At 49.0% G+C, this 23,933-nt stretch overlaps 10 protein-coding genes across 10 annotated transcripts; 4 read left to right on the forward strand and 6 right to left on the reverse strand.

The window, feature by feature from the left end:
* Positions 1-83: 83 nt before the first annotated feature.
* BKA55DRAFT_368394 (uncharacterized protein) lies at positions 84-2,479 on the reverse strand. The gene is made up of 3 exons (XM_046185888.1): positions 1,501-2,479; positions 1,228-1,431; positions 84-623 (listed from the first exon to the last, which is right to left on the reverse strand). The coding sequence occupies exons 1-3, from the start codon at positions 2,119-2,121 to the stop codon at positions 528-530; spliced, it is 921 nt and encodes a 306-aa protein (XP_046049298.1). The 5' UTR covers positions 2,122-2,479; the 3' UTR covers positions 84-527.
* A 3,782-nt stretch (positions 2,480-6,261) lies between these two features.
* On the forward strand, positions 6,262-8,977 carry BKA55DRAFT_539551 (uncharacterized protein; the record flags this gene model as incomplete). Its single annotated transcript, XM_046190147.1, has 2 exons — positions 6,262-6,841; positions 6,888-8,977. The coding sequence occupies 2 exons, from the start codon at positions 6,262-6,264 to the stop codon at positions 8,975-8,977; spliced, it is 2,670 nt and encodes an 889-aa protein (XP_046049299.1).
* Positions 8,978-9,256: 279 nt separating this feature from the next.
* BKA55DRAFT_594159 (origin recognition complex subunit 2-domain-containing protein) lies at positions 9,257-11,043 on the reverse strand (the record flags this gene model as incomplete). Its single annotated transcript, XM_046195633.1, has 2 exons — positions 9,257-9,371; positions 9,422-11,043. 2 exons carry the CDS (start codon positions 11,041-11,043, stop codon positions 9,257-9,259), a joined length of 1,737 nt encoding a protein of 578 aa, XP_046049300.1.
* Positions 11,044-11,221: 178 nt separating this feature from the next.
* BKA55DRAFT_368472 (mitochondrial PGP phosphatase) lies at positions 11,222-12,259 on the forward strand. Its single transcript, XM_046185889.1, has 3 exons — positions 11,222-11,517; positions 11,576-11,914; positions 11,982-12,259. The coding sequence occupies exons 1-3, from the start codon at positions 11,293-11,295 to the stop codon at positions 12,066-12,068; spliced, it is 651 nt and encodes a 216-aa protein (XP_046049301.1). The 5' UTR covers positions 11,222-11,292; the 3' UTR covers positions 12,069-12,259.
* A 190-nt stretch (positions 12,260-12,449) lies between these two features.
* Positions 12,450-13,604, forward strand: BKA55DRAFT_539554 (uncharacterized protein; the record flags this gene model as incomplete). Its single annotated transcript, XM_046190148.1, has 3 exons — positions 12,450-12,627; positions 12,682-12,765; positions 12,817-13,604. 3 exons carry the CDS (start codon positions 12,450-12,452, stop codon positions 13,602-13,604), a joined length of 1,050 nt encoding a protein of 349 aa, XP_046049302.1.
* A 478-nt stretch (positions 13,605-14,082) lies between these two features.
* On the forward strand, positions 14,083-15,134 carry BKA55DRAFT_568497 (Tim17/Tim22/Tim23/Pmp24 family-domain-containing protein). Its single transcript, XM_046192831.1, has 3 exons — positions 14,083-14,258; positions 14,322-14,417; positions 14,473-15,134. Exons 1-3 carry the CDS (start codon positions 14,175-14,177, stop codon positions 14,824-14,826), a joined length of 534 nt encoding a protein of 177 aa, XP_046049303.1. The 5' UTR covers positions 14,083-14,174; the 3' UTR covers positions 14,827-15,134.
* Positions 15,135-16,987, reverse strand: BKA55DRAFT_568500 (concanavalin A-like lectin/glucanase domain-containing protein). The gene is made up of 5 exons (XM_046192832.1): positions 16,345-16,987; positions 16,237-16,290; positions 16,139-16,185; positions 15,398-16,067; positions 15,135-15,349 (listed from the first exon to the last, which is right to left on the reverse strand). Exons 1-5 carry the CDS (start codon positions 16,610-16,612, stop codon positions 15,252-15,254), a joined length of 1,137 nt encoding a protein of 378 aa, XP_046049304.1. The 5' UTR covers positions 16,613-16,987; the 3' UTR covers positions 15,135-15,251.
* A 1,059-nt stretch (positions 16,988-18,046) lies between these two features.
* Positions 18,047-18,559, reverse strand: BKA55DRAFT_690224 (uncharacterized protein; the record flags this gene model as incomplete). The annotated part of the gene is made up of 1 exon (XM_046199467.1): positions 18,047-18,559. The coding sequence occupies one exon, from the start codon at positions 18,557-18,559 to the stop codon at positions 18,047-18,049; it is 513 nt and encodes a 170-aa protein (XP_046049305.1).
* A 399-nt stretch (positions 18,560-18,958) lies between these two features.
* BKA55DRAFT_512301 (galactose mutarotase-like domain-containing protein) lies at positions 18,959-21,168 on the reverse strand (the record flags this gene model as incomplete). The annotated part of the gene is made up of 5 exons (XM_046187791.1): positions 18,959-19,166; positions 19,217-20,118; positions 20,169-20,207; positions 20,254-20,413; positions 20,465-21,168. 5 exons carry the CDS (start codon positions 21,166-21,168, stop codon positions 18,959-18,961), a joined length of 2,013 nt encoding a protein of 670 aa, XP_046049306.1.
* Positions 21,169-21,839: 671 nt separating this feature from the next.
* On the reverse strand, positions 21,840-23,654 carry BKA55DRAFT_594162 (SKIP/SNW domain-containing protein; the record flags this gene model as incomplete). The annotated part of the gene is made up of 2 exons (XM_046195634.1): positions 21,840-22,013; positions 22,071-23,654. The coding sequence occupies 2 exons, from the start codon at positions 23,652-23,654 to the stop codon at positions 21,840-21,842; spliced, it is 1,758 nt and encodes a 585-aa protein (XP_046049307.1).
* Between the last annotated feature and the right edge of the window lie 279 nt (positions 23,655-23,933).

Genomic DNA, 23,933 nt, shown 5'->3' on the forward strand with positions numbered 1-23,933 from the left:
ATGCATTTTTAAATACGATCCATGTTCGGCATATATGCTGGACGCCATTAATGAACCAAATCTCCCCCAAGACACAACCGTACGTGGAAGTTCTTGTCTATTGATTAATCCCGTCTGATGCTGCCCCAAGTCTATTATCCTGATTTTATACCCATGAAGAAAGGACCGTGATATTCATAAAGATGAACCCATTCTGAATTAACTGGTGCCCGCAAGGGGACCACAAGTTCGTTCGTCACGGGATCCGCGTGACGTTTTCGCTGGATGCGAGGGAAGGTCGAGTTGTTTATTTTCCGTTTACAGGAGAATGAAACCACCGAAGACCATACCCACAACTGCGGCAAGGACTGAACCGACGGATCGAGGAGCAGCGTTCTGAAGGTCAGGGTCGCTGCCAGCAGTAGCTTCGGCCGAGGGAACAACCTCAACCCAAGAAGTCGAAGTCATAGTGGTAACGCCACCGTCCTCAAGCGTGGAAGTGAAGGTCTTGGGCACAGCACTGGAAGTTCGTCTGGTACCTGTTCCGGTCACGGTGCTTCGATCAGACTTAGTCTCAGTCGCGCTTTCGGCATCGTCTGAGGTTTGTGAAGCCTCATCTGTCTGAGTTGCGGTTTCCTGGTCGTCTATCTCAATGTTAGCATGTACGTTCGGAAGGTAACCGTCTGCAAAAGTGTGTAGTCAACGCGGATGCAATCAAGGGTCAAAAGGCATCTTCAAGTTTTGGCGCACTTGCGAAAGTCACGAAGTTAAGGCATCAGGTTGTGGAGATGGCACGAAACAGTAATATCACAACAGGTTTGGGGAGTTGGATTCGCAGCAATGTCCCTGGAAAGAGCCTTGTTGCTGCTCGTCCGTCCCACATACCGGTGGTCGTCTCTGCCTCCTCTGAAGCCTGGGAGGCTGTTTCCGACTCTTGAGTTGGCTCAGAAGCTGACTCAGAAGTGAAGTCGGAGAGGACAGTGGTAGCTTCGGCGACAGTGGATGAGGGGACGGTGGCAGTTTCGATAACAGTGGAAGTATCATCAAGGGCGGTGGATTGAAGGGTCTCACCCGAAGAAACCGTCTCGGACGGCAATTCAGAAAAAGAGGAGGTATCAGGCAAAGAAGTTCTTCGAGTAGACGTACTGGCAGCAGTGGAGGTTGCAGCACTAGGAGCAGAAGGATTGGAAGTTGAAGCACGAGAAGAGGGAACAGTCTCAGAAGGTTCCTCTTCCGAAACGGACGTACCAGTGGCAGTGGCCTCGGAATCATCGGTGGTCGATTCAGGGGAAGAGTCCTCAGTGGACTCGGGTCGGTTCTCCGTGGTCCTACGGGTGGTTCGCTGAGCAGCTGTGGATGCAGGCTCAGTAGGCTCCTCTTGAGATTCCGTGGCAGAAGGAGATGCTTCAGTAGCTGAGTCCTCGGTAGGTTGGGCAGTGGCAGAAGGTCGGCCTGTATCCGGGTTAGAGGTGGGTTCCTCAGGTTCTGAGCTCGCAGGGCGCGAGGGCGAGGAAGGCTCACTGGTGGCAGATGGCTGAGTGACTGAGGGTTGAGCCTGGGTGTTTGAGGCCTCATCTGTGGCGCTGGCCTGGTCGGTTGACTCTTCGGCGGTAGCGGAAGGCTGGACAGCAGTCTCGCTAGCCTCGTTCGTGGGCTCCTCAGCCGTAGCAGTGGGTTGCTGCACGGTGTTTGAAGCACCAGAGGCTCCGCCTGAAGAGCCCCCGAGGGAGCATTGGAAGCACCATCAGAAGCGGCATCGGTAGGGTCAGTGGCCTGCTCTGTATCGGTAGGTGCGGGTGTGTTTTGTCGTCGAACCATTTGGGCCATGGAGTCGGAAAGATTTGGTCGATGGGCGTTCATGCCATGCTTTCCAATAACATCACCATGGCGGAGATGTCCAGGGCAGAACCGGGTAGCACCTCCAATGGATGCTACACCGACGCCCAAAAGGCAACAAGCGGCCAAAGCAATCAAGGCCTTGCCAGCTGGGGATATCCTTCTGGTCTTTGTCCGTGGAATGGTCTGGGCAGATTCCGAATCCTGGAGTAGTGCTTCCTTTGACGACATGATCCTCTCTTCTCGGTCAGTGCTCAACAGTCCTGCCTCCATACTGTAGTCGTTCTTGATGTCGACAGATGCCATGATATAGAAGTGAGTGAGAAGGTTTGAAGGACGGGAGAAGGTTGAGTTTTGTAAGTTAAGCAGGGTGATATCAGGCCTGAAGAAGACTGGAGACGGATATGCAGAGAACGTTTAGCGGCTGAGAATAGTCCAGAATTGCGGACCCAAGACAGATGGCAGCTTTTTTTGGGTTCGCTATTTGGGGACAGTACGAGAGACGACTGGCTGGGAGCAGGTGGTGAGGTCGAGGAGGCGAGATCCCAGACGGTGAGTGGTGAAGACAGTGCAGCAAACAAGCCAGGGTTCAAGAACGTGCAGACGACAGCCGGCAAGAGGGGTGATTCCCTTTATCGATGATGAAGAGTGTCGTGTGCCAAGCAGACAGGAGGTGGCTCTAGCGTCCGAGAGAGGAGTCTGTTCGGTTCTATGAATGGAGACACAGCTGGTGATGTGAGGATGAGAGAAAGCAAAAGAGACCAAGAAACGAATGGCGTGCCGCCTGCCGGTACTGTAAGCAATTGACAGTCGACCGAGCGCTGCGGAGTGTAAGCGAGGGAGTGGAGGAAGTGGAGGTAGTGGAGTGATGGGTGTTACACGAGCTGAGTCCGTCAAGTCAAGCCAACTGCGAGATTGAACTCAAGTTCAGGGCGAGAAAGAGGAGAGTTTGGTGTTAAATGCAGCCTGTGGTGGTGGATCGTGGGTAGATGAGGGGATCTGTCCTGCTAAAAGCCCCGGGACCTAAACTAGTCTTGGCAAAAAGAGGCTGAGCTGCAGACAAGTATCACAATGGTCTAAGTAAGCTGTTCTCTTATTTGCTGCTGTGTCTTTGTTATTGTCTGCTGAGTGGCAAAGGCCAAAGGTTGTTGGAGATCTAGACAAAATCGCTATGCGTGTTTCTTTTTTAGGCTTGGGAGGGAGCCGCTTGCAGTTTTTAACGACAGCCACACGGGCACTAGACAAAAAGCTAGGCCTGCCAAGTTCAGCCGGCGGCCGGCTACACCTCCGTCTACTGGAAACCCAGTAGTAGAGGGAGGAGTTGAGCACTGAGCAGCCCGGGGAGCCTGGAAGGGATGGGCTTTGGTGGAGTTTGGGTGCCCAAGGGCGGCTCAACAAGGCCTGTCTAGCCCTCATTTCTCGTAAGTACAGTAAACACAGTCCAAGACATGAGGCGTTTGCTGACTGACTGCTTGACCTGAAGTTGACCAGAGATGAGCTGAAGCACTGACTGTTTGATAGCAAGGGCACAACTGCTCATTCTTCGAACATCCAATTGCTATAGAAACTTAATAATGGTTTCAGCCATTTTTTAGTATTGGCCGATACAAGCTGGGCCTGTTTAACAGAAGTCGGTTGTCACAATTCCGATATTCCACTTTTGGTATGGTTGGTTCTTGGTTCTTGCTGCACAGGCGTTCTAATCCATCACCATAATCAAGTTGCACGGGTATTTTTGTCGATAGGGGCACCGTTACCACATCCGCGAGCCCCTGGTACCTGTCCTTCCGTTACTCAGACGGCGGCGCCTCATCAACCGTACGCCGCTAAGATAGGGACCTTCATGAGCTTTGTGATGTCACTGTGGATTTAACGGCAGACGGACGGACTTGTGTAAGAAGAGCATTGTGTGATTGTGTCCGTATGAACCCATCATGCTGCTCTTCGTATTCTTTAAAAAGCTCCTGAGACCCATGGGAAGTAAATTGTAGAGGAACGGTACAGTTGAAGGGCAAGAAGGGGTGAGAAATCGCCTCGTTCCTAGGAGAATACGAGGAATCGCCATAAAAAGCTGAGCATCGAGGCGGGTCAACATTCGGGCCCAAGCCATTGGTCCAAGATGATGCTTTTTTTTTCGCCCGCATGGCCCCGATCCTCATTCCATGTTTGACCCACTTGATTAGTCCCCTGAACCCTGCCCCTGACATTGGTGTTGTTTTTCCATCTTCATCTTCTCTTATCCAACCCTTTCGGTGAATTGATCATGTCTTGCAACTTGAGGTCGTGTTTATGAACACAATCAATTGACATGGCCTGGCGACATGATCACCCTTGTGCAGCAATGATGCATATTGACTTGTCAGCGTGAAACTCCTTGCTGATGTTTTGCTATGAACGTTTGTTCTATGACACGCCAAGTTAAGACTTGTAATGGTTGCTCTTAATTGTCAAGATAAGCGACCAGGTGTGATATCTTTCAACTTTGAACTTGATTATTTGTGCCAACTTCTCTGTTCGTGTGACAGATCGACAACTTGAAGATGTCCCAACCTCCATGATCTGAGCTGATCACCAGCTGCGATGACGGAGATGCGCAATATCAAATTGTAATACGATGGGGAATTTCGGTTGATCCTTATTTTTGGTGCTTTTTTCACCTAAGATGGAGTACGGATACGTGCACAGTTCTTGGCTACGGGCGGCGTGTCCGTCCAAACGAAGCAAATTTTGGTGCCAAGCAGATATGATGTATGCACCCGGATCTGGCGGCTCAACAATTCTGGCACAGAATTGTTATTGACCGTTGATGATCAGTTTCTGCGAGATGATGCTCAGCCAATATCGTGTCATTCGCAAAACTCCACGCAGCCTAGTTAAGTCTTGAATAGGTAATAATGTCGATTCCGCCAGCATGGACCAGTGTGACTGAAAAAGAGAATGGCTGGCACAGATGAAATGCTGTTGGATCGTATGCAACCATCTCTGCGCTGCAACCTCAGCTTTAACGATTAACCAAATCGCCTTTCGAGTCACTACACCCAAATTCGGAGCATGAAACTCCAGCCTTTTGAGAGCAGGAATACAAAATGTGTTTTCGATGTTTCCTTCGAACGACGGCAAGCCAGCACACACCTATGAGGTGTTTCTTGGTTGTGCGACGCGCCAATGCAGCCATAGAGACCTAGTATCGGTCGGTAGACCAACCAGAAACCACAATCAGAGACAAATTGCTGTCAAAGTGCAACTGTCGCGAGACAAGCAAGCAGGCTGACTCTTAGGTTTTAGAGCCAACTGTTAACCAATGGGATTGCCAATGGTCGTTTTGAGCTATGACTTGCGGTATAAAGATCAATGATTGTATGGTCTGGAGATAGTTGAAGATGGCTTTCTGTTGTTGAATCCGCGGATATAGTATGGAGACGGCATTCATCTAATGCACCCAACAAGGTCCAGTTGATGTATGTATCATCCTTGTGAATGCTGGATAGATGACCTCGGTACAGATTGCTGCACTGCCTGCCTGCGTGTGCTGAAGCTCCAGGATGGGCGTGGGGAGACAACTCGTGGTCCCACTGGCTGAAGGTTGAATGTATGTCTAAATTTAGACCACTCGGAAGCCCCAATGGTTCGATCCGTCAGACTTGCGATACGATCTGATAGTGAGTGACACTGTTCTGGTGCTATGAGTTGTCGGTATCATCATGGCTGTTTTCTCGTTGCATTTGTGGACAAGACAATTTTGTATGTTTTCTCTACCTTGCACCTAGTAAAGACCTGAGATGTGATTTTGTTTCATTGCGGCTTCCTCCTGCTCTCCAAGGGATAACGTTAAAAAACTATTTTGAGTTCCTCCATGAGCCAAGGGAAGGAGCCCTGGAGTTTTTTTTTTGAGAAAAAGGGGACATCCTTTCAAGGTAGCGACGAGACTGGAATGTTGCAACATTACCTAGGATTTAGAAATTGGTACGAAACATGAAGGAGAATCAGTGAGCCCAAACAATTGTTTGTGTCTATTGAGTCCTTTATTATTCATTATCTACCTTATATAGGGTATTTCTGTCAACTGAATTGATTTATAGTGAACCTGTTGAAGCTGATATATATTGACCCACTCTAGCCACCATCAATCGGCGTGGCTCGTGGGTGGCCGTGCCTTCATGCGTTCTGCTGACTGATTTCAGTTAGCTGACGAAACGCCCGATGGACAAGGCCACTTTCACATGTAGACGAGGACAGATGCTCGAGCTTCTTCCAACAAAATCGACGACGTGGAGATAACTCCACTGACAGGAATAGTCTCTGATTCAAAACATTCTAACTCTTGTTATTGATCAATTTTGTCCATCTATTCGCGACACTCTTTCCTTCAAACGTGCTTGAGGCGCATACGCAGCCCTGTCGTTGTCTTCCCATGATTGATATCGAGGTACCTTCAATACCCTCGTCATGACAGAGCATCTCAGCCCCGACTCTTTAAATACTCTCGACCCCGACGAACAAGACAGCCTTCGAGTTCGATCGCGATCGCCTCACCCGTACCATCACCAGAATACAGACCTTCCACATCTCTCAGATCGTTTTACATTGAGGAACCGCCAAGCGCAATCCGCCAAGACCGGTGACGATGCTCCCCACGAACCATCTCCCACGACATGGCCAAGTTTTCTCAAGGACTCGCCGCAGACGAGCGACAGCGGCTCCGAAGCTGACGATGAACATTACCTAAAAGGCTTACCAGCGCCAAAAGCAAACTTGCACAAAGGATTAAGAGGTCTTAATGAATCGCTCTCTGGCTCTTCAACACCTCTTCCGTCACCGGCGCTTCTTGATGGTCATACCATTCGCTCCGTGGACAAGCCGCCCATGCCTACCGAGACACCGGAAACCAAACGTCTGCTTGAAGCCCTCAAAAAACGAAGAAGAGTCGTTGTTCGACGCATAACTGAGGCTGGCATTGTTCTAGCGCTGGGTCTCATGGTAGCTTCAAATTCCCAGGTATTGCAGCTCATAAAAATCTGGGGAAAAGGTATGCGCATTGTCCTCCTTTCGATAGCTTTGGCTTACCATTTTAGATATCCTACTATGTGGTCTTGTATATGCGGGACTACTCGCTTTGTATCCTGTCCGAGTTGTCGCTTGGGCGTACCGTAACAGATCACCATCTCACCCAATACCCCTCGAGCTTCCTGCGCACTTCGACCCCGCTCCCATATTATACCCTTCGGCGATTACTCTTTATGTTTCGCTTCTTATTTCGTCAAGCAATCCAGCTGCGATTCTCCCGAACCTTATTCTGAGCCTTGCTTCCATTCCGCAGAGCGTTATTCCTAAGGTCGATCCTTATGCTACATATGATGTACCAGCATGGGGCCTAACTTGCATTCCATTGATCTGGAGCCCAAAGCAGCGTGAATACTTCGAAAGCAAGCACCCGGAATCTTTTATCTCAGGAGAAACAGCTATTCTCCTATATCCTCTTCACCAAACTTTGTGTGTGACATTGCACTATCTCACTACAACTAGTCTCTTGACGGCTGAGCTCCAGCTCCTGTCCATCGCACTTATCAACGTTTTGCTTCTAGCTTCTTCACCCCAGGTTCTGATTCTTAAAGCCCTGTTGTGGGGTGGCGGTCTTTCTCTCCTCTTCTTTTGTGGACGTGTCATAAGCTGGGGAATTGCTTTGGCCAGAGTGCCGAAATGGAGATTTCGGCGAGTGTCAATCTCCCAGCGGCCGCCACTCTGGAAGAGCTTCAAACAATTCTTCTCGTTACGACGGCTGAGGCACGAATTATTAAAACCAGAATATGAGGATGCTGTCTATGACACCATTGGCTCATCCGAGGACGAGACAGGCCCATTGTTCAAGAAGCCCACGCGAGTTCGAACCTTTGGACCAAGCTTCCCGAACCCAGCAGAAGCTGATAGCGCTCCCTCTTCGCCCACAGCTGCAGATGGCTTTGGAAACTGGTCGTTTGCACGTAGACATACCTTACCACACCTTGATCCTGGAAATCGACGTAACGCGACGCATACTCCTTCAGGGCGCAAAAAGCGAGCAACTTCGATGTCCGTCCGGCCCTTCTTCAAGCTTACTCAAGAGCAAGCGACTTTGAGGAAATGGCTTTATGCCGGATACGTCTACTTGAGTATCATAACTATCATCCTTGGTGGCATTCGAACCTATGTACAATGGTATGCTCTAGATGGCAACGAGCCCATTGGTTGGGCTTTGGGATATCTCTTCGGCGACTGGTCTTGGTTCCGATATCAAGTTGTCAGTCTCAACTTGGAAAGATGGATTTGCCTGCCTCCACGAATCGACCCTACAGAAGACAAGCAATGCCACTTTGGCTGGGTACAGCACGTTCGCCATAACGACTTTGGCGAAGCAAACACCCGACTTCTGTTAAGTACTTACTGGCTGGGCATCTTGATACTCGGGCTCATTATCGTCTTCCGTCTGAAGGACATCTACGAGGTGGACACACGGCGGAAGGTGTTCCACTTTATGATGGTTGGCATGTTTTTGCCTGCAACCTTTGTCGATCCCACGTATGCGGCTCTTGCCCTGTCTCTAATTCTTGCGGTCTTCTTGATCCTGGATCTTCTGCGGGCGAGTCAACTACCTCCACTATCAAAGCCTATTGCCTCATTCTTAGCACCATACGTCGACGGCAGAGACTTCCGTGGTCCAGTTGTCATCTCTCACATCTTTCTTCTAATTGGGTGTGCAATTCCTCTCTGGCTGGGCCTCGCTTCCCTGCCACGCTCTGGATCTGGCTACCTCTCTGGTTGGGAAGTCACAACTCGAGATGTCAGTCTTGTCTCCGGAGTTGTCTGCGTGGGCTTAGGAGACGCTGCTGCTTCTCTTATCGGTCGTCGATATGGACGCCGGAAGTGGTTCTGGGGAGGCGGTAAGAGCCTTGAGGGCAGCGTTGCCTTCGCTGTGGCCGTCATGCTGGGCCTCGGTGCCGCTAGCATGTGGTTAAGATTCGGTGGTTGGCCTGCTGCAAGTGAACAGCCTGGATTGATTGCTGGCACTCGAAACGCTGCGATGTGCGCCTCCATGGCGAGCTTAACGGAGGCTGTTCTTACCGGCGGAAACGACAACGTTATCGTGCCAGTGGTGTTGTGGACATGTGTGAAAAGCCTGGGTGTTTGATATAAAAGTACGTTGAAGGCGGCGTTCCGGTGGTTTCTTTAAGGCGGATGCTTGATATAGAGAGCAAGACATGGCAGACGGCTGTATAGACGACTTAATGTTCATGACAGACTCGATAGTCTCAATGTAGGGTATTTATTTCCCTACATGTTTTATTATACCCTTTTGTCAATGACAATTATGTAACTCAACTCTTGTTTGATATCTTATGCTCTCCCGACACCAGCGCCAATGCACCTTTGTTATGCTTCCGATTCTATATGTTACACTGATTTTACATTATGACATGAGATCCTCCAGGATTGCCTCCAGTTCGTCTTTTCTAAACGGCAAGCTCAACAATTCTGTTCCTAGAGCGTCCTTCATACTCGTGATTATTTGATGGTCATGGAATCTAGTCTTCGTTAGTCGTGATTGTGTAACGGAAGGTGTAAATGAACTTACTCTTTCAGCAGGGTTCGGAAAGCCATCTCGGAACTGCAGATGAACTCTTCCACGGCCTTGTTGTACACCATTCGATACTCAACACCAGTTGGCTCATCGCCACTGCCGCCCTCCTCCTCAATAGCAATGAGCACCTCGCCCACCAAGAGGCGGAACAGATTCTTGGCGTTCTCGGGCAAACTTCGTAAAACGAACGCAACACCTTCTCTACCATTGACTCGGTGAGCATTCCGTCCGAGAAGCTCGTGTACCTCATCCACGACATCCAACTCGGCACCATACGGGGCAAAGGTCGTACAGTCGTGGAACACCATATTAAACGCAGATCGCACACCGATGTCCCATAGTAGTGCAAAGTCTGGTGTATCAGCTGAGCACACCAACCGTATTTGAGGGTGAGCCGCGAGTTGCGCCAGAGCCGACTGAGAACCAGATTTACGAAGAGGCGCTGCATCGATTGAGTTGACAACAAGAGTCAATATTGAAGAAGTTGTGGCGAGGTGTGATAGAATGGCAGGGACCATGACGGCAGGTTGTGTTAGAGGAATGCGGTGACTTGGATCAACAGCTGCACCAATTGTGCTCAATACCTCGCGCATAGTACTATTGTGGGCGTATCCATTGATCATAACAATTTTGTCCCCCTTCTCGTTCCTGATGGAAGAGTACAGGTGACCTGCAAGCTTATGTAGTAGACGTCGCTTCGAGCCATAACCATATAGACACAAACTGAACCCTTGCGACAACTCGAATGCCCATTGGGGGAAAGATTCGGCATGCAGACTCTCCAGAAATTCGATATCGGCCTCGTGATGATCCTGAGTTTCTCGCATAATAGTAAAGTATTCGTCGTGTGTAAGTAGGGCGAGCGATCCCAGAGTATTATTCGAAGTCTTCGCCCGCCCAGGTTTGTTGTGCGCAAAGTATAATTCGTGAGGAGGCAAGTCGCGAGGAGGACTAGGAGATCGAGCTGGTGCTTTCCGCTGAGCTTTTCGGCGAGGTGTTGCCTTCGAAGGAGTCGCAGCTTCATCTACACCCGATGCTTCTGTGGGAATAGCAGTGTCGCCCTCGAGAGCTTCTTCGTCTTCACTAGATTCGTAGATTTGCTGCGCAAGGCCATCATATTCCTCCTCGTCCGTAAGGTCGTCGCCAACAACATGTTCTATGAGAGCTCTCGCACTCTTTCGCTTAGCAGATCTATCTGCTCCTCCAGGTGTCGCTCCATTCAGAGCAATGGGCGTTTTCTTGTTTGGCGTTTCGAAAAGAGCAGTACGATTTGCTTTCGGTGTGGGAGTTTCGCCATTCATAGCTTTCTTTGGTGGTCTCCCTCGTCGTTTTGGTGCAGGTTTAGGGGTTTCATCTGGGTCGACTCTCGATAATGATTCGGACGAACTAGCATCACTGTCTTCGATCACATCTCGGCGAATGCTTTCTGTATGACCATTCGTTCCGGTGGCGACTGTCGGTGAATGATGAGCTGAACTTCGTTGTCGCTTTATAGGGGATGTTTCAAGGTCGCTTTCGGGAATGGATTCAAGATCTTGGTGGCCTCGTTTTCGCAGGGATTTTGGAGGTTCTTGTTGAGTATCAGGCTCAGGTACTGCCTTTTTTCGAGGCGGCATTTTGTGATTGCTGAGGCTGATGGAATCACTTGAGTCCCCCAAAAGCCGACTTTCTGTAAATGTTGATGTTGTTCTGGAATGGGTAAAATGAATACAGAGTCCAGGCGCGTGGTAACTACTAGTAACGCGCCTGCTAAATTGGCCGTGGCGCTTGTGGCACCCCTGCACGTGGCGCGAGCTTCACTTCACTTCCAACGACATTATTCACATGCTCCTTTGACTTAGAGGAATTCCATAGACAACGGAACGATGTTGAATCTGAATCTATCAGCCTCATTAAATATTACAAGGCTTATATTCAAGCCGAGTCTGTGCTTACCTCATCACACAGTCTCAACTTTCAATGACTTGCCGATTCCTCTAGAAAAAGGCTTGCAAAAAGATGGTCGAAAAGTAGAGATCAAGGCTGTTGTTCTCGACAAAGATGATTGCTTTGCTTATCCCGATAGTATTGAGGTGTATGAATCTTACAAGGTGCCTATGATTTGCACTCCACCCGACACTCAAGATTGTCTGCTAAATTGGAGGATAGACTCACTTCGAAAAGTTAAGGTTGGCTTATCCTGGTCGCAAGTTACTCGTGGTGTCAAATACTGCTGGCGCAACATCATGGGATAAGAATTTGAAGCTAGCTGCAGAGGTCGGAGAGAATACAGGAATCACTGTGCTCTCGCACTCGGTCAAGAAGCCAGGATGTGGCCAAGAGATCATGGAATATTTCAAAAAGCACCCAGAGACAGGAGTGACAGACCCTGCACACGTTGCGTTCGTTGGTGATAGACTGACGACCGACATGATGCTTGCAAATATGACAGGCGGGTGGGGTTTTTGGGTCAGAGACGGAGTAATACCTTTCGAAAAGAAGAGCATCGTGAGTCGCTGTCACCCCCTCAACAACAGACGGTAACTCTTCATAAGGCAACTACTGACAACACTAGTTCTCGAGATTGGAACGTCCTTTAGCTTCTTTCCTCTTTGCTAGGGGTATTCGTGCTCCTGAACCCCGCAGCATCTTTGAGGAGTAGCTATGTCGGAAACTGTCGAAGGGAAAAGTCAGAGTCAAACGGCTCGTCTGAACTTCTCCGTTTACATTGAATCACAATGGGATCTGCTCTATTGTCCTTCATTCAGTACCGGCACCTGACCTTTCATAAGCATTATCATGGCTTAAACAGACAATGCAAACGGGACTGAATCACTCATCTATTGTCCTGAGAGTCTATAAAGCTGCGTTCGTGATCTTCATTCTTTACTCTTATCCTCTTTCCGCACTACGATTCGATATAGGCATCGTCGCTTGCCTTATAAACTCTGTGCCTCTTGTACTTCGTTATCGTCACCTTTTTATATACTTGCTTCTTCACTCTCCTCTGTTCTTTGGTCCACCCTAATATTGGGCCTCGACCATGGGTGGAAAGACTTGGTCTGTAGACGAAGAACGAATGCTCTGGGAAGTCGTTGTTCCTCGCTCAGTAGCTGCTGCTAACCCTGCTGATCGAGGCATGAGCTGGGACCAATGCGCCCAATTTATGAACGACAATGCTGGTGATATCGCCCAACGCAACTATACTAAGAACATGTTATGTGAGTTACCTATGCGCTTCCAATACCTTCTAGAGCCCTGCTGACTCTCGATAGACGAGCATCACTACCAGAACATTGTCAAGGGTGGTTCTTCCCCGAATGCCGGTCCATTTGTTGAAAGGCACCTACGCTTGATCGGTTAGTCTTGCAAAATATCCCCTTCCAGCCCGCGACTCTAACAGATAACAGAATGGTACAAGAACCATAGATCCCCTCCGCCGGCTAGCCCTCCTCCAGTTCCGCGTCCCTCTCAGAACCCTGAACTTACCGCACTTTTGAGCGAGCAGTCGAAGCCCAAGAGACGACGGGGCAAGAATGCAGCCAAAACTCGAGTCGCGGAGTATCGAAATGTACTACCCTCTATCGATGAGTCTGGACCTGGACCTAGTGGCTCAGGTACATCCAGCGTGCCATATGCTCGTTCGTTCGCTCCGTTGGATTGGGCTCAGCAGCAATCTTTGGGAGAGAACCAGGCACCCCGCCATGATCCGAGAGCGAAATATGCACTCGATTTTCGCCCGCTGCCCAGAACGGTGCGTGCCGCCAGACCTGGAGGCAACTTCTTGAGCCGGCCCATGGAGCAAGTTGAAGGTGGACTTTGGCGCCTCGTACCTGAAACTCGAGAGAATGAGAACCCCGGAGAGTCAATGTCCATGGTTTCGCGAAATAGCAATATCCAGGCTCGACATTCCAGGACGCAGGAGGAAAGCTCATGGTCTCGGCCATCTACTGGACCTTCTCAGCGAGCCCCTCAGGGACCCCAGGGAGGGAGCCTACCTTCTATCCGTCAAGCATTTCCTTTCATCAATTTTAAGCAGCCTACAAACTCTACCCCCTTTCATGAGACATCATCTCAGACTGGCAAGCGCGGCTACAGTGGTGGCCAGGACCAGAATCAGGCCCCTAAGCGACGAAGACTTCCTGATCACCCTGTCCCCCGTCAAAGCAACCAGCAGCCACCCAACCAGAGAAAATGAATCATGGATGATTACGGACGACGGTTTGGCTCACATTATGGCAAGAGACCTAGACATTTGGACGAGGACGACTGAGAGATTGAAAGTGGGAAAGAAATTGTAGTTAAGGGGATGCATGAAGATACCATTTTTTTGAGCTTTGAAGATTTGTGGCTAGGAGGATGATTGCTGAGGCTTGACAAGAGGAAATGTATTATTAGAGCAACAACTTGAGGACAAGAGCTTGTTATGACAGCCTGGTTGATATTTGAAACTACAACAATTATGCAAACGCTGTGATTCATCGTCACAGAATTTAGTGACCCCGACTTCGTTTGCTCGTTTGCTCGTTCTTCTACGTCCTCTGGCTTTTGAACAATTAACCAAACTGATTGATTGTCAAGCCGGGCGGGCCCGCCGAAGTCGGCAGGGTGGGGCCGGATCTCCGACAACGCCCCCGAAAGGCGGTGACCCTTGGCAGAAATAATCCTCCCGAAAGATTTCCCCAGAGAATCTCAAGTCCATCCGGCCGCAGCTAAACCCGCCCTCCCACTATAACGACCCTGTCCTTCATCCCATCACATTGCGACCATGAACTTCCCAGGAATGACACCTTCAGGCGCCGCCGCCGCACCGCCTGCGATCGGCGGACCTCAAGATCCCAATGTCAAAGCCGTACGTGGACGCGCAACTTGGTCGGAATTTCGCGGGGCGCATAGCTAACTTTGAGAAATATAGGTTCAATCTGCGATGGAGTCTTGTTTTGGAAAGTCAGTCATGTCAGGAGTTATGGGATTCGGTATGGGTGGTTTATTCGGAATGTTCATGGCTTCTGTACGTTCTGTCTCGAACCTCCAGCAACTATCACAAGCTAATATATCTCTGCCAGATGTCCTACGATACACCGTACCACACAGCCGCTCCCGGCAGCCCGCAAAGCACGATCACATCGCTCCCTCTCAAGCAACAACTCAAAATCGGATTCAAGGATATGGGAACACGATCATGGTCTATGGCCAAGAACTTCGGCAAAGTGGGGGCCTTGTACTCTGGCGTAGAGTGCGGTATCGAGGGTTTGCGAGCGAAGAACGATCTCACAAACAGTGTCGCCGCAGGATGTTTGACGGGTGGTATCCTGGCCAAGAACGCTGGTCCTCAAGCCGCTGCAGGTGGTTGTTTGGCCTTCGCAGCCTTCAGTGCTGCTATTGATGCGTACATGCGATCACCACCCAAGGACGACTAAATGCTGCCAGCCGATATAAACAAAATTAGGGTTCAAATGAGCGGGTTATAAGAGATGTACAAATATGCTTGGCTTTTCTACAGACGTGGGAGTTTACGGTAATCATATTTCTGAGAGCATAGGGCGGCGTTGGGAGACGGACTCTCTCCTCTTTTGGAATCTTCGCCACTGAATGTACGAGGGCGGTACTTGGATAGATATGGAGATGATGATATGGCACTTGTACTAACAGGTATGTTAAGACCCGCACTTCATAGAGGAGCTGCTCATGCAGCATCCACGAGTCAACACTGTAATTTTAGCAAAGAATTTATGTTTGCAATGACTGCCTATCTCATAAATGCAACCTGAAGACCCCCTTTGTTCTTAACGCCGCGCTTTCAAAAGAGCAAACAACACACGGTCTGCTTTGGACTTATTGAGACTCAGCTTGCTTGGTATACTTGGAAAGTGCCAAACTCCCAGTAGGCATTCTCGAATGCTTCAGGATGGTTGGCGACAAGATCAGTGCAGTTGCCCGAACCTGAGAATCGTCAATGCTGTTCCCTTACAAGTATATAGGCCAACTTACATCCAGATTTGTCCCAGACGTGATAGACGAGACTACCACACAGGTCGATATTGGCAATGATACTCTGGTTCTTGAAATGCGTGCCAATGTTGCAGTGTGTGTTGGGGAAGTCGGCCACGGCAGTGCCCCAAGTGTCGGGCTTCGGGCTGTTTCCTTTAATATCTGATGGTATAGAGTCTCGGCCGAACTGCCACATGCGGATGCCTTCATGCCTCCATTCGACTGCCATTACACCTCCTCCATTCTTATTGAAGACGGTGCCGTATCCCGCAGGCTCTGACAGAACTCCACAGCCTGCATTATCGTCCTTTACGTGGTTGCAGTTCTTCTGCAGTGTCTTGCCTGTGTCTTTGCGGCGTACATCCATAGAGCAGTCACCGGTAGTGTGCAGGGTCATCTGATTCCCGTCTTCGGCTTTGTTTGTCGACTCCATCACATCAATTTCTCCATGATTCGGCCAGTTTGAAGGGTCAGTGAGCCAAAGGGCTGGCCATGTGCCACAGCCATAGGGAGTATGCTTGACGTCAAAGATGAAAAGACCGTTCTCGTATGTCTTCTTGGACTCGATTCGAACAGAGAAGCGACCGGTAGATGCATCAGGCTTGTCGTTGGGGCCGACAGAAGTGTCGACTCTGATAACGGCAGTGCTGGGCGAAGCATATGTGAGATTCTGGAGAGTGTTAGCTGAACATGGGACTAAGTAATGCGTTGTTTTGTGGCCGGTAGGGTTTTGGTGCTTACAAGAGACTCTGCTTGCTCTTTTGGAACGTAATGGACGAAGCCCTCGGCTGAGAAGAGGTGTCAGTACTGCAATCCTTGAAGTGGGAGATAGCTCTTACTGGGGTCGTATCCTGTGAAATAGTTGAACTGATCAAAGAAGGATTCGCCTCCATCTGGGCAATGGTTAGCGGGTCTTTTAACCCAAGCTAAGGATGATAAGCACTTACATGTATCTTTCAAGCTGTAGGATAGTGATGTGTAATCAGGATATATATTCTTCCTAGCTCTTCCCACAGCGACAGCAACAATTATTATCACTATAATAATGATGACTATGATAATAGCAGCCCAAACTCTCTTTCGCCAGTATCGTGGATTCCACCAGGGCATTGTTGAGCTCGCGTGACGGACTTCCTGACCTTTACGAGCCAGCATTATCTCATCATAAATTGGAGGTATCTCTCCAGGCTTGACGCCAGATGAATATCGAGACATGTTGATGTAGTTGAAAGTGGAAGAACTGGGGAAATGGGAGAGTGAAGAGTTAGAGTTGCTTGCACCAAGTGATGAATAACAAGAAGAGAAGAGAAGTGAGTTGGTGATAGATAGAATGGAATGCAGTTGAGATGGATGTTGATGGAGATGGATTGTCTCAGCCTCAAGCGCACCCTCTCAGAAGAATATGAATCAAGTTTCTTTTTGTAATCACAGGAAGGAGGAAGCGAGGAATTCGCGTTGAAACATTTGAGGGAGCAAAGCAACTCTGCTCCTTCCTTCAATAAGGTACTGTACTGCAGATAGTCGGGCGCACATCTAAGGTAAGGCAGCCCGTGAGTGATTCACAGTCCCTTTCTATAAGACTACCTGAGAGATGGGAAAGTTTATTGAGCATTTGGCGTAGGTATCATGAGCAACAAATCAGTATAAAAAGGTACTTAACGGCATTCGTCCGCCCATGGGGCGTCCCCCACATGCCGTCTTTCCGATCTGCCTACTCCCTAGCGCATGCATCTTTTTGGTGTGGGCTGAACTTCGATGGTGATGATGATATCCGCGTAGCCGTGCAGCCGTGTTAGCCATGAGAGGGTTCAGGGGCAACACGAGAGACCACAAACCAAAACCACTGATAAGTCGGAGTCTCAACAACGTTTTCGAAATTATCACAAAAATAGCACCCTTTGATTGCATCATTCACCTGTCTCAAGGGATAGCTTAAATCGGAAATGGCTGCTAAGAGATAACGAGACGCGTAATCTGCAGACCAGTAACTGACAAAAGCGTGTAAACTCAACACTACCATGAATCGATGACCGGAAATACGGCCTGACAACGCGTCATTTTACTGATCTCTTTATTTATAATCTCCACTGAAAAGAACGAACTCGAATTATTTAAGTTCAAGAGCTCAGTGGACATTGTCTTATTTTGGTGACTTGGTCAATTGAAAGTCAGTGCGGGACGTCAACCGCCATCCGACGCTAATAGAAATTGAGGATAACTTACACGGGCATGAGACGTATGAGACATGCCGTGAAGCCGAGAGCCGCTTACAACTTGTCTGAGGGGATAGAAAAATGATGTTGTCGCGTGCAAGGGACTCGGCTACCATTGTAACATAACTACAGATACTAGTAGCTACTAAGAAATATCAAGGGAGCGTTTAAAATGCTACCGAGTATCACGCCTCGCTCATCGTCGATGTAACATATGAAGATCCCTGATTCCAAATCCTACTCCGTGAGTAGATCCTCCCTCAACCACTATAACAATAATTTTCATACCAAAGCCTCAGGGAGCAAGAAAACTTCTGGCCCTCAACTTGGGTGCCAAAAACAAGTTATCTAAAGGTCTACTCAGTCTATATTAAATTTACCAAAGTATTTATCTCACTTAGAAAAGAGGTCCTAAGTTTTCTTGCCTCCCCTTGACTTAGACAGTCAAAGTCTTTGAAATAGCCACAACAGCACAAAACCATGCTCCAAGATCAGTCGTCAACATCCTCAAGTTATTAACAGCCAACCATCTCTCCAGCATTCCAACATTATCCGTCCCCTCAACAGCACAATTATCCTCCCACAGTGCCCTGAGCTTCCACGCTACAGCAGGCACATACGCAAGATGTCCCAGCGCCAGCGCAGCAGACCAGCCGTACCATGATAGTGAACCGCGAGATTGGAGCAAAGCGCGGTCAGACCAAATACTAGCAATCGAAGTGCTGAATGTTAGGCCAATGAAAGTAAGGACCGCCCATGGACCTGAACCGTAGAAATTATTGATGTAGCCTGGGAGAATCTCATTGGCCTTCTTGCGCTCAATGGGAGACTTGGTAAAGAGGGTGAGGAAGAAACTTTGGTCACGGGCGAACCAGAGTGTGATGCTTGATGAGACGAGGGGAGTTGTTAAGAGGAGGACCCTGGGGTTGAAAAATGCCCCGGAGGCCATTTTGACGCAAATTGGATTGATTAAAAGATTCAAGACTGAAATCAACTGAGCTGTGAGTCTCGATACTCAGAAGATGATTTTGCTAAGCTTTCAAAGGTCGATTTTATATAAATTAGTCTTAGTAAAAGCCTCCGAAAAACATTGACTTTATGCGACTCTGGGATGTTACTGTTGCTTCTCTGATCATGGCGATCCTTCAAACCCTCCCCACGCGCTATTACAACGCCAAACCCTCCGATCCTGCAGAAACTGACAACCGAATATTTTTCAAACATCTGCCTTGTCGTATGATGTCGGAAAATCTAGCATCGCGTTTCCTGATTATTTTCTTGTCCCAAGAAATCATATATTCCATTTTTGGTAATCATTGCTAATTAGGTACCTTATACAGCCCATATTCTACTCAACCTCCAACCTGAGTGCATCATACTGGACATACACCGATGTTGGCAGCACAGCAGACTCATAGTTCGTAGCGTTATAAGGCAAGCTCAAGATGATCTCATTCTCGCCCTTCTTCAACAACTTGGCATGGAACTCGAACTTGTGAGCGATATTGTAGCAGCTCACTGAGGAGCGAACAGCACAGGAACTGCTGTGATCGTAACTTCAAAGGGTTAGCATGACTCATATTCGAATACTTCAGGTTCAACTTACGGAATAACCCAAGGCTCAAGATCCTTGCCATTGATGTTCACGGTATACTTCAGGTTCGAGTGAGGCTCAGAAGCATTGTAGATATCCGTGTTTCCAGCAGCAGTCTTTGCACCCGCAAGTTGAACTGTGAAAGTCGCGTGCTTCTTGCGCTTGACCTGTGACTCCTTAAGATCGAAGGCAATAGTCCAGTTGTTGACATTGCCGTCACCAACATACTGCTCTGGGCGTACTGAGTTACCCTTTCCGCCAAAAACACTCCAGTGGACGTAGTTGAGATCCTTGCCGACATCGCTCTCGCCAACCTTGAAGTTGACACCGTCAGGGAAGTCCTTGACAAAGTCCCAGTTGGCCCAGTAGATACGATACTGTTCCGGCTGCAGTGGCTTGGATGTATCGGGCTCGAAACCATGGCGGTATTCGCCAGAGGTCTTGTCGGGAGTACCAATTCGCCAGAGTTCCTTACCTGCGGACTCTTCCCTCCAGCGAACATTCTTCTTCTCAGTCTTGCCAGCCTTGATTTTGACCTTGTCCTGGGTGTATTGTCCAAAGATGTTATCGGCATAGACGGTAAGACGATATGTTCCGGACTTGACTCGAGGAATAGTAGCTCGGCCGCTCTCATCGAGGTTAGCCCAGTACTGGTAGGCCTTGGTGTCGAAGACATTGTCTTGGAAGTCCACGCCGCTCTGTGCGAGAACAGCAATGGCATTCTTTGCCCCCTTAGGAAGATCGACCTTCACCTCGAAGGATCCTCGGGATTTCGTTGGTATGTAGTTAGGGACGTGCTTTGCAATCGAATCGTAGAAGTCGGCATTCCATTCGGGATCAGCGTATTGAGCTGCATCGGCCTGGGCTTTCAGGATGTCGGTCTCTCCAGGGAAGCGGTTGAAGTGGAAGTATTGCTATGAGATGTTAGAGAAATTTATATCCCAGATGCTTCAGATAGACTTACAGGTCCAAATGTTCGGTCGAATCCATTGGTAATATTAGGCTACACAGGTTAGTTCCAGTCTTGATAGAGAAGAAGTTGGACTAACTGTTTGGTCTCCATGGTGGTTAGAGCTGATATAGTTGTACAAAATACCATCCACAACCAGATCGGAATGCAGAGGTCCACCAAAGTAGGTGTCTTTGGTGTTCATGACAAGCCAAGCACCATAAGCATCTCCATCTTCGGTCTTGGAACCATCAGCGAACCTGTCATATGTAAGTCAAATATCCTACAAGACCGAGACACTTCAAACTCACAGTCCGTAAGCATCAATGTCGCGCCAACTGTCTTGGAACGTATACTTGGTAAAGTAATCCGCTTCCTGCTTAACATAGGGATCATTGGGTGTGTTTCCAAGGTACCATGTAGCATCTTGCACCACGACCTGCTTCTCTTTTGCCTCCTTGCCCGGGAGAGGCGCATACTGCTTCCTATTGGTCAAGAGATGAGTCCAAATGTCGTTGTTCGGTCGGAAGAGGGTTCGAAGCTCCTGGAGGTTACGAAGGAAGGGCTGCTCCTCATTATGGTACGCGACTCGACTGAAGGTATGGAGGCCAGTTTCTCCATCTCTCAAGAACCAGTATTGCTCCAGAACCTGACCTGTCTCAGTGTACGTGTCGGACATGACGATACCGCCATAGTCCTTACCCTTGGCATCTTTACCCTTGAACAATTTGTACTTGGGAGTCACAGAGCCAGGCGTCCAAAATCCCTTGGGCGTGCAGTAGCAATCAAGGTAAGGTCCAATGCCTGTAGAACCAGATGGGCTACCGAGAAGGTTCGTTCCGTCAAGGGTGAGCTTTACGATGGCGCCGCCCTTCTTCTGAACAGCCGCATATAGTCGGTCGTTTGAAATCACCAGCTGTGTATCGGTCTCGGTCGCATTGAGAGCCGCAGCTACCAATTGAGGTCCCTGGAGCAAAGAAACGAGTAAAGCTGCCGAAAGCTTGCGGAACTTCATGGTGAAGGATAGAATGGGTGTAAATGGCAGAAGATATCGATCAACAACTCCAGGACGATCAATGCGACCTCAACTCTCTTTATAACTACAGAATTTTCCCATAACCCCACAAACAACCCCCAACAGTCCTTGTGGGGGATGAAGCTTCCATGAGAAGGCGAGGGTAGCTTGGTCATGTATTTCCCCATGGGGACGTTGTCGATCACATCTTTTCAGGCTAAGACCGAACTTTAGCAAATTGTTCGGGAGAAATCACAGCCCCTTGCTCTCGGTTTTCGGGTCAAAGATCAGCGAGTATCAGGGGAAAGCTACCTTCACGAGGGCAAATGACCTGGTAAACCTGGTCAACACCATGGTGATTCTCCAAAGGTTGACAATTGGTGACGTTTACCCCGCAAACAAGCCCAAATTGGTCACATTTCCGAAATGCGGAGGGAGATGAGATCCCGGGGATTCCATGTATTGGAGCTGGGGGCTCCCCCAACGATGGTCTTAGCATTGAACGGTTGATATCATGAGGCAGTTGAATAAGATTAATTCGCCAAGCACTGAGGGCTGTGCTTTGATAGTGTCTTGGTATTGTAAATATGCCTCTTGTGATCCAAAAACTGCTGATTGACGCCTGACGGAGTCTAACTGTATAATCACTACTTCTTTGTACAATTTGCTGTTTAATCTTCATCGTCGTCAGGGTCGACTCGTGGTCGTTTGGATTGCCTGCTGTCTTCATCCTGCAAGCCATAACCTCGCTTAGATGATGAGTTCTGGTCCACTTCAGATAGAAACTTGTCAACGTTGAAAGGATCTCCAGCATCTTTCTCAAACTGGACTGGTCCTTCTCGTGCCTGTGTTGAGTTTGTTAGCAAAGTTTTAGACGATGTTCTGTAAGAACGTGAACTGACCTCGGCGTCTGCGGCACCCTTGAAAGTTCCCTTACCAAGGGCTTCACCGAAACGACTGCTCTTTTGGATCTTGGCCATTTCCCGGTCACCAGCTTCACCATCGTCATCATCATCCACGTTTGCTCGTGGTCGATAGATGCTGCTGATGGCGTCCTGTGCAGCGAAGAGAGGCTTGTCGTAAGGGTTATCCTCGTTGATACCACTATCGAATCCACTTGTCTGGTTGAATAGTCGCGAGTCGTACATCGTCTCCTTCGATTGTGTAGGTTTGGCCAGGCCCAAAGCGATCTTCTCAGAAATATCTCTGCCTTGTTCACGGGCCATAACTTGAGCTCGTCGCTCAGCACCCATGCGGTTTTGTCGTAGCTTTCGCTCTTCCTCTCTTTGTTTCTCTTGTCGTGCTTTAACACGCTCTCTGACTTCTTCATCCTCACTATCAGAGCGATCTGACTCGGAGTAACTGTAACTTCGCGATCGTGACCTCGAGTCTCTCGAGTCCCCAGAGTCACGAGAATCTCGACGCCCACGACCAGCGGCAGCCCGTTCTGCTCGAGCCTTCTGGGCCAATTCTCGAAGGGTGTCCTCTTTTTGTGACTTTTCCTTCTCTGCCAGGCGCTGTTGCATCATGGCACGTTTCTGAACCTCATCACGAGCATGACGCTCGGCCATCTTTACAGCTTCGGCAAGTTGAGCATGCTTATCGCTAATGACTACATCCTGTAAACCTCGTCCATCTGCAGCCAAACGCTTATCCAACGGCACTGTGAAACCCTTGGGGTTCTTCCAGTTCGAAATTGGGGGAGGAATCCTCCACATTTCTTGGTCTTCGGCTGTGAGCTTTCGTGGTGGTGAGTGCATAACTGGTGGGGGCGGCGAAGGTGGTCCTCGAGGGATCTTTTTATGCTTGAACTTGGGTGGTTCCATGGGGTCTCTTTGGCGTTCGACGATTTTCATGATGCGGTCCTGCTTCTTGGAGTTGTCGCCCATCTGGTTTGCAGGTGTATACCGAACAAACGTAGCGTCTTTTCGCTGTCCAATATTAACATTTTTGGGTTTCTGGGCTGCGACCGCTCCCGTGACCAACGCAGCTAATGCATTCTTCGTCCTCTCAGTTGTTGCCTCTACAGACTCCTTATCGGGTCGCGAAAGATCGATCTCGCCCGCGTCAGCGCGTTGTCGAAGAGGGATCAATTCCTTGAATGAAGTGTGAACGATACGGTTTTCGCTGTGTCCTTGTCGCGCGATGGCATCGTATTTGACCTTGCCTTCGGAATCAACTTGAATCGCCAACGCGTTGCTGGAACTTCCTCCTTTCTTTCCCATCTCTAACGGATACTGAGCGATCGGGATTTCGGGGAAAGCACCTCCATCGCCAAAGTCCTCCTGCGATCGAGGGCGCCATCCTGAGCGCTGGCCATATGCTGGAGGACCAGATCGCTTGAGGACGAGCTGGGTTTCGTCGAGTTGTCCGGGGCCAACAATTCGAACACCGCGTTGTTGCGCTCGTGCCGGAGGTTCCTCATCTTCACCCGTGTATTTTGGCTTGGGCAGCGCAGCCTGAAGCGACCCGGCGATCGATGTCATTTTGTGGTTGTAAGGATGAAGTGGTTTGGATCGTTCGTCAGTCGCGAGGCTCCAAGGTTTAGAATTTCAAGAGGCGATGGCCCCAAAAAAGGTTTAGCGCACAGCGTACCTTAGTGCTACGCCAAGATTCGATGGTGCATGAATCAACCTTGAAAAGCAATGTTTAAACCCGATGAAAGATTGACAATAGAGAAACAATTAAAGCTGCAGAGATTATGAAAACAAGAACTCATACTTGAAGATCAGATATATCGAATCTTTGAGATTGAAGTTCAAGGC

The sequence above is a fragment of the Fusarium redolens genome (assembly GCF_020744475.1).
Source record: "Fusarium redolens strain MPI-CAGE-AT-0023 chromosome Unknown BKA55scaffold_8, whole genome shotgun sequence".
NCBI classification, from domain to species: Eukaryota; Fungi; Ascomycota; class Sordariomycetes; order Hypocreales; family Nectriaceae; genus Fusarium; species Fusarium redolens.

Coding starts and splice junctions, on each gene's coding strand:
- BKA55DRAFT_368394 (XM_046185888.1), bottom strand. CDS start 2,121: ATGGCATCTGTCGACATCAAGAACGACTACAGTATGGAGGCAGGACTG. Junction 1,432..1,500: donor CACTCAGCCATCTGCCACCA/GTGAGCCTTCCT, acceptor ACCCGGATACAG/GCCGACCTTCTGCCACTGCC. Junction 624..1,227: donor TTCCGAGGCCACTGCCACTG/GTACGTCCGTTT, acceptor ACATTGAGATAG/ACGACCAGGAAACCGCAACT.
- BKA55DRAFT_568497 (XM_046192831.1), top strand. CDS start 14,175: ATGAACTTCCCAGGAATGACACCTTCAGGCGCCGCCGCCGCACCGCCT. Junction 14,259..14,321: donor AAGATCCCAATGTCAAAGCC/GTACGTGGACGC, acceptor TGAGAAATATAG/GTTCAATCTGCGATGGAGTC. Junction 14,418..14,472: donor TCGGAATGTTCATGGCTTCT/GTACGTTCTGTC, acceptor TATCTCTGCCAG/ATGTCCTACGATACACCGTA.
- BKA55DRAFT_568500 (XM_046192832.1), bottom strand. CDS start 16,612: ATGTCTCGATATTCATCTGGCGTCAAGCCTGGAGAGATACCTCCAATT. Junction 16,068..16,138: donor AAGAGCAAGCAGAGTCTCTT/GTAAGCACCAAA, acceptor AACACTCTCCAG/AATCTCACATATGCTTCGCC. Junction 15,350..15,397: donor CGTCTGGGACAAATCTGGAT/GTAAGTTGGCCT, acceptor GACGATTCTCAG/GTTCGGGCAACTGCACTGAT.
- BKA55DRAFT_368472 (XM_046185889.1), top strand. CDS start 11,293: ATGTTGAATCTGAATCTATCAGCCTCATTAAATATTACAAGGCTTATA. Junction 11,518..11,575: donor AGGTGTATGAATCTTACAAG/GTGCCTATGATT, acceptor ATTGGAGGATAG/ACTCACTTCGAAAAGTTAAG. Junction 11,915..11,981: donor CTTTCGAAAAGAAGAGCATC/GTGAGTCGCTGT, acceptor TGACAACACTAG/TTCTCGAGATTGGAACGTCC.